Source organism: Onthophagus taurus, chromosome 7, assembly GCF_036711975.1.
Source record: "Onthophagus taurus isolate NC chromosome 7, IU_Otau_3.0, whole genome shotgun sequence".
NCBI lineage: Eukaryota > Metazoa > Arthropoda > Insecta > Coleoptera > Scarabaeidae > Onthophagus > Onthophagus taurus.
The window spans coordinates 288580-305001 of NC_091972.1; the positions used below are offsets into that span (position 1 = coordinate 288580).

The 16422-nt window shown below is 29.1% G+C and overlaps 1 protein-coding gene across 1 annotated transcript in view; it reads left to right on the top strand.

The window, feature by feature from the left end:
• Positions 1 to 14256: 14256 nt before the first annotated feature.
• The window catches only part of LOC111421204 (lachesin-like), a 75118-nt gene continuing 72952 nt past the window's right edge, over positions 14257 to 16422 (top strand). Inside the window, exons 1-2 of the mRNA XM_071198128.1 lie at positions 14257 to 14446; positions 14503 to 14614. Coding sequence (XP_071054229.1) covers positions 14557 to 14614 — 58 coding nt within the window. The 5' untranslated portion in view covers positions 14257 to 14446; positions 14503 to 14556. The remainder of the gene's footprint in view (positions 14447 to 14502; positions 14615 to 16422) is intronic.

Genomic DNA, 16422 nt, shown 5'->3' on the forward strand with positions numbered 1-16422 from the left:
AAAATGTTTTAAATAAAACTTGTTTCAATTTCGATTTTGAATCAATTATCTTAATAAAAAAATTTTACATCTCTATTAATTAAGCATCTAAGTATAATTATGTATAAAAACGGAAAAATTATTATTTTGAGGTTATCTCCTTAATTATTGATTAAAGCAAAAGAAAATGTTAACAAAGTTTGTTTAGAATTGTTTCAGGTACAATTTTTGTTAACACAATTTTTTTCTAACTTAAAATTTTAATTTTCCTCTGAATAGTATGCTACAAAAATTAATATTTTTGAGGTTATATCCTTATTGTTGATTTAATCAAAAAAATTTTGTTAATAAAATTTGTTTAAAATTACTTCAGGAACAGTGTTTGTTAATAAAATTTTTTGATAACTTGAAATTTAAATTTCCCTCTGAATAGTATGCTATCAAAATTAATTATCTCAATAATTATTGCTTCCATCAAAAAATGTTTTAAATAAAACTTGTTTCAATTTCGATTTTGAATCAATTATCTTAATAAAAAAATTTTACATCTCTATTAATTAAGCATCTAAGTATAATTATGTATAAAAACGGAAAAATTATTATTTTGAGGTTATCTCCTTAATTATTGATTAAAGCAAAAAAAATGTTAACAAAGTTTGTTTAGAATTGTTTCAGGAACAATTTTTGTTAACACAATTTTTTTCTAACTTAAAATTTTGATTTTCCTCTGAATAGTATGCTACAAAAATTAATATTTTTGAGGTTATATCCTTATTGTTGATTTAATCAAAAAATTTTGTTAATAAAATTTGTTTAAAATTACTTCAGGAACAGTGTTTGTTAATAAAATTTTTTGCTAACTTGAAATTTTAATTTCCCTCTGAATAGTATGCTATCAAAATTAATTATCTCAATAATTATTGTTTCTATCAAAAAATGTTTTAAATAAAACTTGTTTCAATTTCGATTTTGAATCAATTATCTTAATAAAAAAATTTTACATCTCTATTAATTAAGCATCTAAGTATAATTATGTATAAAAACGGAAAAATTATTATTTTGAGGTTATCTCCTTAATTATTGATTAAAGCAAAAGAAAATGTTAACAAAGTTTGTTTAGAATTGTTTCAGGTACAATTTTTGTTAACACAATTTTTTTCTAACTTAAAATTTTAATTTTCCTCTGAATAGTATGCTACAAAAATTAATATTTTTGAGGTTATATCCTTATTGTTGATTTAATCAAAAAAATTTTGTTAATAAAATTTGTTTAAAATTACTTCAGGAACAGTGTTTGTTAATAAAATTTTTTGATAACTTGAAATTTAAATTTCCCTCTGAATAGTATGCTATCAAAATTAATTATCTCAATAATTATTGCTTCCATCAAAAAATGTTTTAAATAAAACTTGTTTCAATTTCGATTTTGAATCAATTATCTTAATAAAAAAATTTTACATCTCTATTAATTAAGCATCTAAGTATAATTATGTATAAAAACGGAAAAATTATTATTTTGAGGTTATCTCCTTAATTATTGATTAAAGCAAAAAAAATGTTAACAAAGTTTGTTTAGAATTGTTTCAGGAACAATTTTTGTTAACACAATTTTTTTCTAACTTAAAATTTTGATTTTCCTCTGAATAGTATGCTACAAAAATTAATATTTTTGAGGTTATATCCTTATTGTTGATTTAATCAAAAAATTTTGTTAATAAAATTTGTTTAAAATTACTTCAGGAACAGTGTTTGTTAATAAAATTTTTTGCTAACTTGAAATTTTAATTTCCCTCTGAATAGTATGCTATCAAAATTAATTATCTCAATAATTATTGTTTCTATCAAAAAATGTTTTAAATAAAACTTGTTTCAATTTCGATTTTGAATCAATTATCTTAATAAAAAAATTTTACATCTCTATTAATTAAGCATCTAAGTATAATTATGTATAAAAACGGAAAAATTATTATTTTGAGGTTATCTCTTTAATTATTGATTAAAGCAAAAAAAAATGTTAATAAAGTTTGTTTAGAATTGTTTCAGGAACAATTTTTGTTAACACAATTTTTTTCTAACTTGAAATTTTAATTTCCCTCTGAATAGTATGCTATCAAAATTAATTATCTCAATAATTATTGTTTCTATCAAAAAATGTTTTAAATAAAACTTATTTCAATTTCGATTTTGAATCAATTATCTTAATAAAAAAATTTTACATCTCTATTAATTAAGCATCTAAGTATAATTATGTATAAAAACGGAAAAATTATTATTTTGAGGTTATCACCTTAATTATTGATTAAAGCAAAAAAAATGTTAATAAAGTTTGTTTAGAATTGTTTCAGGAACAATTTTTGTTAACACAATTTTTTTCTAACTTGAAATTTTAATTTCCCTCTGAATAGTATGCTATCAAAATTAATTATCTCAATAATTATTGTTTCTATCAAAAAATGTTTTAAATAAAACTTGTTTCAATTTCGATTTTGAATCAATTATCTTAATAAAAAAATTTTACATCTCTATTAATTAAGCATCTAAGTATAATTATGTATAAAAACGGAAAAATTATTATTTTGAGGTTATCTCCTTAATTATTGATTAAAGCAAAAAAAAATGTTAATAAAGTTTGTTTAGAATTGTTTCAGGAACTATTTTTGTTAACACAATTTTTTTCTAACTTAAAATTTTAATTTTCCTCTGAATAGTATGTTACAAAAATTAATATTTTTGAGGTTATATCCTTATTGTTGATTTAATCAAAAAATTTTGTTAATAAAATTTGTTTAAAATTACTTCAGGAACAGTGCTTGTTAATAAAATTTTTTGCTAACTTGAAATTTTAATTTCCCTCTGAATAGTATGCTATCAAAATTAATTATCTCAATAATTATTGTTTCTATCAAAAAATGTTTTAAATAAAACTTGTTTCAATTTCGATTTTGAATCAATTATCTTAATAAAAAAATTTTACATCTCTATTAATTAAGCATCTAAGTATAATTATGTATAAAAACGGAAAAATTATTATTTTGAGGTTATCTCCTTAATTATTGATTAAAGCAAAAAAAAATGTTAATAAAGTTTGTTTAGAATTGTTTCAGGAACTATTTTTGTTAACACAATTTTTTTCTAACTTAAAATTTTAATTTTCCTCTGAATAGTATGTTACAAAAATTAATATTTTTGAGGTTATATCCTTATTGTTGATTTAATCAAAAAATTTTGTTAATAAAATTTGTTTAAAATTACTTCAGGAACAGTGTTTGTTAATAAAATTTTTTGCTAACTTGAAATTTTAATTTCCCTCTGAATACTATGCTATCAAAATTATTTATCTCGATAATTATTGTTTTTATCAAAAAATGTTTTAAATAAAATTTGTTTCAATTTCGATTTTGAATCAATTATCTTAATAAAAAAATTTTACATCTCTATTAATTAAGCATCTAAGTATAATTATGTATAAAAACGGAAAAATTATTATTTTGAGGTTATCACCTTAATTATTGATTAAAGCAAAAAAAAATGTTAATAAAGTTTGTTTAGAATTGTTTCAGGAACTATTTTTGTTAACACAATTTTTTTCTAACTTAAAATTTTAATTTTCCTCTGAATAGTATGCTACAAAAATTAATATTTTTGAGGTTACATCCTTATTGTTGATTTAATCAAAAAATTTTGTTAATAAAATTTGTTTAAAATTACTTCAGGGACAGTGTTTGTTAATACAATTTTTTGCTAACTTGAAACTTTAATTTCCCTCTGAATAGTATGCTATCAAAATTAATTATCTCAATAATTATTGTTTCTATCAAAAAATGTTTTAAATAAAACTTGTTTCAATTTCGATTTTGAATCAATTATCTTAATAAAAAAATTTTACATCTCTATTAATTAAGCATCTAAGTATAATTATGTATAAAAACGGAAAAATTATTATTTTGAGGTTATCTCCTTAATTATTGATTAAAGCAAAAAAAAATGTTAATAAAGTTTGTTTAGAATTGTTTCAGGAACTATTTTTGTTAACACAATTTTTTTCTAACTTAAAATTTTAATTTTCCTCTGAATAGTATGCTACAAAAATTAATATTTTTGAGGTTATATCCTTATTGTTGATTTAATCAAAAAATTTTGTTAATAAAATTTGTTTAAAATTACTTCAGGAACAGTGTTTGTTAATAAAATTTTTTGCTAACTTGAAATTTTAATTTCCCTCTGAATAGTATGCTATCAAAATTAATTATCTCAATAATTATTGTTTCTATCAAAAAATGTTTTAAATAAAACTTGTTTCAATTTCGATTTTGAATCAATTATCTTAATAAAAAAATTTTACATCTCTATTAATTAAGCATCTAAGTATAATTATGTATAAAAACGGAAAAATTATTATTTTGAGGTTATCACCTTAATTATTGATTAAAGCAAAAAAAAATGTTAACAAAGTTTGTTTAGAATTGTTTCAGGAACAATTTTTGTTAACACAATTTTTTTCTAACTTAAAATTTTAATTTTCCTCTGAATAGTATGCTACAAAAATTAATATTTTTGAGGTTATATCCTTATTGTTGATTTAATTAAAAAATTTTGTTAATAAAATTTGTTTAAAATTACGTTAGGAACAGTGTTTGTTAATAAAATTTTTTGCTAACTTGAAATTTTAATTTCCCTCTGAATAGTATGCTATCAAAATTAATTATCTCAATAATTATTGTTTCTATCAAAAAATGTTTTAAATAAAACTTGTTTCAATTTCGATTTTAAATCAATTATCTTAATAAAAAAATTTTATATCTCTATTAATTAAGCATCTAAGTATAATTATGTACAAAAACGGAAAAATTATTATTTTGAGGTTATCTCCTTAATTATTGATTAAAGGAAAAAAAAATGTTAACAAAGTTTGTTTAGAATTGTTTCAGGAACAATTTTTGTTAACACAATTTTTTTCAAACTTAAAATTTTAATTTTCCTCTGAATAGTATGCTACAAAAATTAATATTTTTGAGGTTATATCCTTATTGTTGATTTAATCAAAAAATTTTGTTAATAAAATTTGTTTAAAATTACTTCAGGAACAGTGTTTGTTAATAAAAATTTTTGCTAACTTGAAATTTTAATTTCCCTCTGAATAGTATGCTATCAAAATTATTTATCTCGATAATTATTGTTTTTATCAAAAAATGTTTTAAATAAAATTTGTTTCAATTTCGATTTTGAATCAATTATCTTAATAAAAAAATTTTACATCTCTATTAATTAAGCATCTAAGTATAATTATGTAGAAAAACGGAAAAATTATTATTTTGAGGTTATCTCCTTAATTATTGATTAAAGCAAAAAAAAATGTTAATAAAGTTTGTTTAGAATTGTTTCAGGGACAATTTTTGTTAACACAATTTTTTTCTAACTTGAAATTTTAATTTCCCACTGAACAGTATGCTATCCTTTTAATCAATATTTTCTGAGAACAAGTGGAGGAGGGAAATCGTATCGTTTTGTTACAAAAGTTCCGTGCAATAATAATCATATTAGGTTGTTAAGATTGTAGAATAATGAATTATTTATAAATAATCTGAATGAGTTGGTCCCTAAAGGATTTCTTTTTATCATCATTTTTGCACCGTAACGAACTTGTAAAGACCCGTAGTTTACTCTTGTGTGATTCCTTTTCGTGAAAAGTGTACTACATTAAGCTTGAAAAAGGATCTAAAAGGATACTTCGCGAACATATTTCACAGCGAAAATGATGGCTCTGGGAGTAAGAGGCTTTTATTAGCGGAAGGCCTTGCTGTATCTGAACTGGTCTTATTTAAGCCACGGACGTTTTAAAGCCCTTGTTACCGTAAAATTTAAAATTTCTTTTCAGATATTTCTGTTTAATTTTCATCAAAAACATAAATCATAATTTCAACTAATTGAGCTTTAAAATTTCAAAGGAAAATTTGTAGTGGCACAGCTTTATTTCTTTATTTTTTAATTACACATATTAAAATAATGCGCTTTTTATGTTTGATAAAGTTATAAATTTGAGCGAAACGTCAAAGGTTAATATTTCGTTAAAATTTGTTATATACAGAATTTAATTCGCATTAAAATACAATTTCCTTTGAAATATGAAACTGTGGGCTAACGATAGCGACTTTTTTTTATCGTTGTATCGTTCAGTAATCCCGATATCATCGAAAATATAAATATCTATAGAACATTTTACAATTCGGTGATACTAGTGGGGAAAATGGACGTTTAAACCAATTGCAGTACTAGCGTTTGTGAGAGAAAAAATGGGAAAAATTGTAAGCCGGCGGCAAAACGTGGTTTAATATTTAAATTCGCGTTGATGCACAACAAACGTACTTTACTGACTATCAACTATTTAGGGCCATGCTAAATTTCACGTCAAACCGGCAATTCATCATGCGTTTTCCATCCCTCGCCATCCACAACCGGGAGAGCCTACAAAGGGTTATCCGAAAAACTGCTCTTTAACATTGCACGAGAATTTCGCCAAAATTCATTATATTGCATCCCTCCCGTTGGACCCGAGGGCTTGTCGCATGTGAACGTTTAAATAATGCAAACAGTGATTATCAGCCTGACGTGTAGTCGTAATTTGTATAGTACTAACCAAAAGTTTATTAAATTATGTTTTTGTTTTCAATTTAAAAGTTAGCTTAAAACTAAATCGTTATGTGTATTATTCAAATTTAACGTTGTTCCGATATCCGATTTAGATTCCTAATTCCCAAACAATTTATTTCCAATAAAATAGATAATAGGATTAACTCGATGTGAATTTCATATTTAAATAACAAAATACGAGTTATAATCCGTTAAATTGTATATTATTTGTTAATTTTTTAGAGTAGCTCTAATATAATTTAATAATATTGAAATATAAATGTAAAAAATGTCGTGTTTAAATTCAATCACTCTGTATATTGAAGCACTTTAGTGATTATTGGATAATTGGAGCAATTAATCAAATTAATTCCGTGTAAAGTGGAATTAACGTCACCGCATTTCCCAAAGGGGGAGTTTTAAATTATTAATCCCTAATAACTACAATATAACATACATATTCTAATTAACAATCAATGTTAACATCAGATTATGCATACTATGAAATTAAAAGTTGCCATCAAGAGGAGTGCGGGAAGTTAGCCCCCCATTTTTGATTTTTAAATTTTTCATAGTTGTTCTAGAGCAGTGGTTCTCAAACTATGGTACGCGTACCACTGATGATACAGTTTATATTTGCATTATCATTATTGTTTTTTTTTTTGTTCAGTGGTACTACCTGATTTTTAAAATAGCCTTAGTGGTGCGCAAGGACATAAGTTTGAGAACCGCTGTTCTAGAGTTGTTCTACATTGTTCCAAAGCGACAAATAGAAAAAATAAAATCTCGGCGAGAAAAACCGAAAAAACGGTTTCTTCTTGACTAGCCTCCCACTTTTGGAAAAATCATTTTATGTTGTTCTGGGTTGTTCTAGTTATTGACCAAAATTATGGAATACAGCATTAGAAAATTATAACTAAAAATAGTACTAAGGCTTTCACGGCCGGTGTGAATTAAACTAAGATTAGAACTAAAACTAGAAACTTTCGGGTTTTGCCGTGCGTGTTTTAATAAAAGGTTTGACGTTTCGGATGCCATGTTGCAACCTTCTTCAGAAACTGGTTCGAAGTGACGAGATCAAAAAATCGGTAACTATATATAAGTCGGAAAAAACTAATTAATAATCAGTTAACGGTAATTTCAAACTAATTAATAACTAATTGCGTCGCGTCCGGTGTGAGGCGGGAAGAGGTCTTCGTGTTCACCACCATCTTCCATGTTCTGCTAAGCTCCCAGCCATCCTCTCTGTTGACGTTATTTTTATGTCGGTGAATCTCTATGGCTTCTCTTGTCAGTCTTTGGTAATATGTTGGTAAGTTTCGATGTGGAATCCCTTTTTACTAGGGTACCAGTTAAGGATGCTGTAGAGGGTCTTCGCCGAAAACTCATTCCGGAGGGTTTACCAGGATACGTGCCAGATCTGGTGGAGTATTGCTTATCGTCGACGTATTTCAGCTGGAAAGGAGAATTTTACGAGCAGTTCGAAGGGGCAGCCATGGGATCTCCACTATCGCCAGTTATAGCTAATTTCTACATGGAATTATTCGAAGAGGACGCTTTGAAGAAGAGCCAGTGGAAACCAAAACTATGGCTCCGACATGTGGATGACACGTTTGTGATATGGCAACATGGTCAAAAACGGCTCCAAGAGTTCTTGGATCACTTGAACTCTCAACATCCTATGATTAAGTTCACCATGGAAACAGAAACTGCCAAAAAACTACCTTTCCTAGATGTGTTGGTCACCAGGACGACAAATGGAGATATAGAACTTGGTGTATACCGAAAGAAGACCCATACCAACAGGTATTTACAGGCATGTTCACATCATCATCCCCAACAGAAGAGGTCCGTGATCCGTACATTATTTCAGCGAGCAGCGAGACTATGTGAAGGAGAGAACTTGAAGAAGGAGCAACACTTTCTACGAGGCGTGCTGCAGAAGAATGGATACACTTCGAGGGACATCAAGCAGCGAAAGCAGAAAGAGGACACGGTAAGTACAAAACCACTTGGATTTATCTGTCTTCCCTATGTTTCAGGTGTAACGGAACGAATTGCTAGGCACCTCAAGAAGAACGACATCGTAGTGCGGTACGGCACGGTCAGCAAAATTCGGAACACACTCCCGATAGCCAAGGACAAACTAACTCCATTAAAAGGAGCGGGACTATCGTGTAGTTGTGGGAAGGTTTATGTTGGCCAAACTGGACGCAACGTCGAGTGCCGCTTCAAGGAGCATGAGAGGGATGTAAGGCTGAAGAAGATCCAGCAGTCGGCGGTTGCGGAACATTGCCATGCAGAGGGGCACCGAATAGACTTCGAACAAACAAAGGTGCTGGCTAGGGACAACAGATACTAACAAAGACTGACAAGAGAAGCCATAGAGATTCACCGACATAAAAATAACGTCAACAGAGAGGATGGCTGGGAGCTTAGCAGAACATGGAAGATGGTGGTGAACACGAAGACCTCTTCCCGCCTCACACCGGACGCGACGCAATTAGTTATTAATTAGTTTGTAATTAGCGTTAACTGATTATTAATTAGTTTTTTCCGACTTATATATAGTTACCGATTTTTTGATCTCGTCACTTCGAACCAGTTTCTGAAGAAGGTTGCAACATGGCATCCGAAACGTCAAACCTTTTATTAAAAGACGCACGGCAAAACCCGAAAGTTTCTAGTGTTAGTTTTAGTTCTAATCTTAGTTTAACTAAAAATAGGTTTGGCTGCCAAAATGGTGACCATAGTTTTTCTATTTTCAATTCCATATTACAAATATACACTTATTATACCTAAAGTAATCTGGAACTGCTATTATTTTCATTAGAACAACTCTATAAAGGACACTTTAGTCTTTGAAAATTAAAGTTTTTGGAAGTTTCAGTCAGTAATTCTTGCGTCAGCGGTTTTAAATTACACAATAACAATTAAAAAACATATAACGATCTAAAATCACTCAAACTTTGCTGATTCAAATTGTTCTAGGCGTGTTTTACGTTTAAACTAGGGAAAAAAGGGTTTTCTGGTTACACGGACATTAATTTAGCAAAATCATATCTTCCTAAAAATACAGCAAAATGCAGACCTAAAAAGAAAAATACTAAATCAACAAATGAATAATCCACCTATTTGATCAGAAAACAAAAATACACTATTTGTATTAAACATTATGTATTAAAATCTAAATATCTCTGTGTCCCATCCACACAGAGATATATTTATATATACTGCATTTGTTCCCATACATTAATAAAATAAAATATTAAAATTCAGATGAAGAATTAAACAGGTTTCCCAAACGTAGAAGTGTAAGAGTAAGAATTTACATTTTTTGCAATTTTTTGGTATAGATTTCAAATTTTTTCCGCCATTTTTAAACGAGTTATGACGTCATCGCTATTTTTTTTCAAATAGCAATCCCCCATTTTTATTATGGAATATAAAAGAGGATTTTTTCTGAATTTGGTACCGTCAAAATTAATATTAGCTACATAACAAAATTTTCATGTTTCATGTTCAAGTTTCATGATTACCCATTCATTTGAGGTAGAAAAATAGCAGTAGCCATACGTAACCATGGCAACCAGTTGTTTCAGATACTTTATAGAGACAATAATTAACTTTTGATATCTGAAACTTTTGGTTGTCATGGTTAGTTACTGCTATTTTGCTATCTCAATTGAATAGGATGTGTTCCATAGGATTCAGGTTCCTTACTTAACGCCGGACATTCCATGATTTGAATTCCACGTTCTTGCCAAAAGTTTCTGGTGATGCCTGCGGTATGTGGCTTTGCATTGTTCTGCATTAGGATGAAATTTTGACCGACCCTATATTATATGAAGCTGGCACCACATGGTCCAAGATGTTTTCTATGTAATTCATGGCATTTAGTCTACCAGGAACAACAACAAGATCTGTTCTGTTGTCTACACTGATTCCAGCCCAAACCATAACTGATCCCCGACCAAATCTATTCACTTCCTGTATAGTAGCGGCTGCGTAGCGTTCACCAGGACGTCTATATACACTCGTCTTTAAATAGTACAGGCGTCCAGTGACGAAGTTGTCAATCTCTGTGATCCAGAGCAAACGTCATTCGCGCTGCTTTGTGATGCTACTTAAGGCGTGGTTCATGGACAGGTCTTCTAGGTTTTAAATTCGCTTCTTTTCATCTCTTTCTAACAATTTCATCAGAAATTTCGATTCCATGAGCTCGTCTTGATTCCATGAGGTCGTTTAGGAGGTCTCGTGGTGTACAAGAAATCGGTCTTGATTATCGGCCAGTCTCCCGAAACCAATCCCATAAACGCTAAATAACAGAAGGGGAAACTCGAAGATTCCTGCTAACATGTCGAATAGAGTGGTTATGCTGAATAAGAGTGACAACACGAGCAACTTGCACTTCACTAAGATGCTTTATGACGCTTCTAATCCACGAAAATTGATGAATTAATCTTTAGTAGGCTTTCATTCGCGAATTCAAAGCATACTTGACATTTTTTCCACTTTGTTTTGCGTTATTAATTTATATTTTTAAGTATAACTTAGAAGTAACTAAGAGTTGTAACATTGTTTTTGTAATTTTCTTTAGTTAAATATATGTCGTTGAAGCAAACCAAATTTGATTTGCTTAGAACTATTATTTAAAAAGTTACAGATTTCGGAAAACGTGTTCCCCTAATTTTGTTGAGCAGTGTATATAAATATACAATAATTTATAATAAATATATAGTATATATAAATATATCTCTATGTCGGTGGGACACAGAGATATTTAGTTCATAATACATAATGTATAATACAAATAGTATTTTTTTGTTTGCTGATCGAATAGTTAGATTATGTTATTTTGTTTGTTAAGTCTGCATTTTGCTGTATTTTTAAGATATGATTTTGCAAAATTAATGTCCGTGTAACCAGAAAAAATTTATTTTGTTTTTATTTTTTCTATTTGCCGTTTTGGAACAATGTAGAACAACTCTAGAACAATCTAGAACAATGAAAAATTTAAAAATCAAATAATGGGGGGCTAACTTCCCGCACTCCATCAAAGTGTGTTTTTACAATGGAAATTATATTTTAACTTTTTCTATGCATACATTACACAAAATAAAAATAGTGATAGATGGCAAGTTTATATGAAGCTGGCGTTGTTCATTTTCTACAGGTAAACCGGAATAAGTCAGCCATGTATAAATTGGAAACCTTTATAATCTGGATCCAAATGCTTGTCGAGCGTTTTTACTGAAAAATACTTTTTATTTGTGCCAATTTTAACTTCTATAACTAGGATACATTTTTATCCATTCCTATTTCTATAAGTAGGATTTTTTCACTTAACGACTTTTTACCTCTATAAATAGGACTTTTAAAACTACGACGGCTCACACAAGTATGTACGTGTATAAACAGGTTGTTTATTATAGATAGGCTGCATAGTGTGCTTGGAACTGAACACGTGTTTGTGATCTTTGATATAAGATATTATTGAAAATGACCAGTAATAAAATATGGCCAAAAATAGTCTAACGTGGCACGATGCCTAGGCCCTAGGAGTACACAGGAATAACAAAATCGATTCCATATTTAGAAGAAGAAACCGACAAAACGATGGGATAAAAGGAAAAGTATTTAGAACAAATAGAAAAAAATACAAAATATCAAATCCTGCTCTTCTCAATGATGCAAAAGAAAAAATTAGAATAGTTAGAATAGACCTTTTAACACATCATCCATTAAATCAAAAAGTAATGTGAAAAATTGTTTTCCATTCAACCTTTTCTCCCAAGTACCATAAACCCGTTTACTTTTACGACTACTTACAGGACTGATTTAGGATTTACGAATCGGATGCGGCGCGTGAATGTGTTACCACCTTTATTCGTTATAATAATATAATTACTTATATTGTTGATAATGGACAACTAACGATTATGACATGTGTATTAATTATAGATAATTGGCGTACCGATAATTAGATAGAGGTGTATTATGTTTAAAATATGACAACATATGTCATATAATAATATGAAATTATATTTATAATTAACAGTGTGCATCTAATTAACTTATTCTGTTTAAATGCAATTACACAGTTTGTAAACTGAAGTTTTCAATTAAAGTTTTCTTTTAAGGTTTAGTTGAAAAACACACGGTGCCTAAAATGGAACCATTGATAACGATAAATTAATTAATCAAATTTGATAAAAAATAATGTGAAAATTATTATATTAAATTTGTTTAAGTTTAGAATTACGGGCGGCGTTTGTAGCTGCAATTCAGGAACACTGTATAATACTATCAACTTATGCATACAATCTTATGCATAATAACTTATGCATACTAAGTTATGCATGAATTGATTAACTTTATTTCAACAAGCGCTTCCGACTGAAGATAAAAGAATTCGTCATTAAACACGAATATGGAATAGATTTGCTTAATTTGATGGCAATACAGTGTAAGATCAATATTTTTAAACGCCTTAGGTAATCCCACTTTCTCTATAAATAAAAACTTGTTTATTTATTAGTATTGACACAAGACATAATGGTAATTCTAGTTTTGGACACTTTTCTGTCTCGTGCTTTTCGCTTTTCTCAGGAAACTTATATCTTGTTTGGGAAAACTTTCCAGAACAATCCACTTTTATCAGCATTGCAGACTTCATCGTGTTTTCAAAACCACTTTGCTTTAAATTCCTTGTTTTTATAGATTTTTCCATCAGAAACTAAATCTTTTCGTGGATAGTATTCCATTCTCGATATTTAATATATAATATATGATATTTAATCAGCATATTTAATATAGGATGCTATTTTTTCCCGATTTTTCTTTATATCATACATTTTTGCACCATCAACGTTGAAGTTACAAGCTAACTTTGCCTAATTGTTACCAAGTATCTTAAAACTTTCATTTTTTTATAAAGGTTGTGTTTTGATCCAGTCTGAATAAATTTGTTAGTAAAGATGTATTTTTATCCACATTTAACCATATTGATTTTCTTCTCTATAAATTAATACCATTTTAAATGAAAACTCTGACTTTAGTTCCGAATTTTTAACCAAGCAGAAGTGTTAAATTTCTGAAAATCGTTACAAAATTATTGAAAAATCACTATTAATGTAAAATTATCCAATTAATAGTAACTAATTAAACCATCATTTCATTTCAAACTAAATACACTTCAATTTATGCTGACAGGTTTGTTTAATTGTTAACACAACTTCGTTATTTAGTCAAATTAACATTATGTGGCTTCCAATGTAAATACAAACAATATGTACTAGAAATTTCCAATTTACAACGTGGCATCATTCTTTCTAATCATAAAATTGTGTTATAAAATAGATCATTACACACAAATGGGAAAATAATATCCCCAATTCGTGGAAAAAGAAAAATTATGTTTTATTCTTTTTTACTTACTGTATAGAACTCAAACACCTCCTTGTCTCTTCCGGTTACGTGGTATGTGTACACGTAGTGACCGAGAGGCAATCGAGAAGTAGAATACTAAATAACGACGCATGCGTCCTCGGAAAATTCATCCCTTCATATACCGGTATCCTGAAAACAGGAGTCAGTTACTGCAGAAACCGCCAAACCGAGATAACACTATTTATTAAAACAATTCATTTTAAATATCGCGTACACAGACAACGTTGCGATTCGAATCTTAGTAAAGAAAATAGCATTTTCGCGTAATTGATGATAAGTAAATCAATTTTTTAATAATTTTAAACCTTCTTTTCTAAATATCGAGAGAGATAAATTTGTGAAATTCTTTAGCGTCGGTTCCTTTGTCCCGTAACCACTTGTTTGAGAAGTACGGTTAGAGTAATGGACCAATATAGGTTATTGAAAGGTAATTTTATGAACTAGATTTCTCAACTTGTGTAGCAAGTAGACGACACTCTTCGGGGGGTTTCAACGGAAATGGTTTTCTGGGCTACGATCGTTCTTTTCCTTTGTCATTTTCATCTCACTTACCAAGGTAAGATTATCAAAGAAAACTTATTGTAGAAATTTTTTTGTTGTGTCAATTCATTTAACTTATTTAAAATATATTATATAAAATGTAATCGATTAAAAAAAATTATTGAAAGAATTGGTGGAGGAGCCGGCTATTACACATTTTTTTGATTTGTATGTTAAAAGATCTTTGATCATACAAGCTGAATAATATATATTTAAACTATAAAGTAGGAGCCACAAATTGGAATACTAAAAAATCTACTTTACCGATTTTCGTACATTACAGAATAAAGGCTCATTTACACCGTCAATCAACGAACGGTTAAGCTACGAGCCACTCGCGTTCCACTCAATTTTCAATGAATTTCAAATGGTGATCTATCAGCAGCCAGCTTGGTGTTTGAAAAGTGCAAAAATGTTTTGCATTTCAAGTTTAATAAAAATTACGCCTGAAATAAAGTATATTAAAATTCAGGGACATACAAAGAGAATTTGTCACATTATATAATGAACTCCTACACGATGAAAATAAACATTTTAGAATGTCAGACTAAGAATTTAATGATATTTTTCGAGTAATTAAAAACGATAATAAAAAGAAAAATATAACATTTGGAGAAACTATAATATATCCCGAATGCAGAAACTGATGGTTTGTTTAAGGTAAACGGTATGCCTGATTTTCAAATCTGCATCAAAATCTTGGAAATATATAGAACTACTAGAATTTGGCTTATGATTGAGAAATTGATTGAGAAAATTGTGAAAAATGTTTAAACAACTGAACCTGGTATTAAGTGTGCAAAATACAAAATTAGAGGCAGCATATGCTAGATTAAGGTTGCCTTTTAGCAGTACTATTGGTGGAATGAGATGGTGTGACTACTGCTGTAGAAATGCATTTCTATCATGTGTTTGAAACGGGTTTATAGCCGCAGGTCTCTCAATACGGATAAACCCGAATGATTCAAGTTCTAGGTCTTGTGTTAATTCTAGTTTTACACTAGTACTATCACTAGAACTAACACTATACCTAGAACTAGAAACATTCGGGTTTAGCCGCACGTCTCTTAAGACGGCTAAACCCAAATGATTCTAGTTCTAGGTCTTGTGTTAGTTCTAGTGATAGTGCTAGTGTAAAACTATCACTAACACTAGACCTAGAACTAGAAAGTATCGGTTTTAGCCGTACATCTTCAACTTCACAACTTCTAGTGATAGTGTTAGTGCAATACTAGAACTAACACTAGAGCGAGAACTGGAAACATTCGGGTTTAGCCGCACGTCTCTCAAGATGGCTAAACTCGAATGATTCTAGTTCTATTTCTAGTATTAGTTCAAGTGACAGTGCTAGTGTAGAACTAAAACTACCACTAGACCTAGAACTAGAAACATTCGGGTTTAGCCACACGTCTCTTAAGACGGCTAAACCCAAATGATTCTAATTCTAGGTCTTGTGTTAGTTCTAGTGATAGTGCTAGTGTAAAACTATCACTAACACTAGACCTAGAACTAGAAAGTATCGGCTTTAGCCGTACATCTTCAGACTTCACAACTTTTAGTAATAGTGTTAGTGCAATACTAGAACTAACACTAGAGCGAGAACTGGAAACATTCGGGTTTAGCCGCACGTCCCTCAAGACGGCTAAACTCGAATGATTCTAGTTCTATTTCTAGTATTAGTTCAAGTGACAGTGCTAGTGTAGAACTAAAACTAACACTATACCTAGAACTAGAAACATTCGGGTTTAGCCGCACGTCTCTTAAGACGGCTAAACCCAAATGATTCTAGTTCTAGGTCTTGTGTTAGTTCTAGTGATAGTGCTA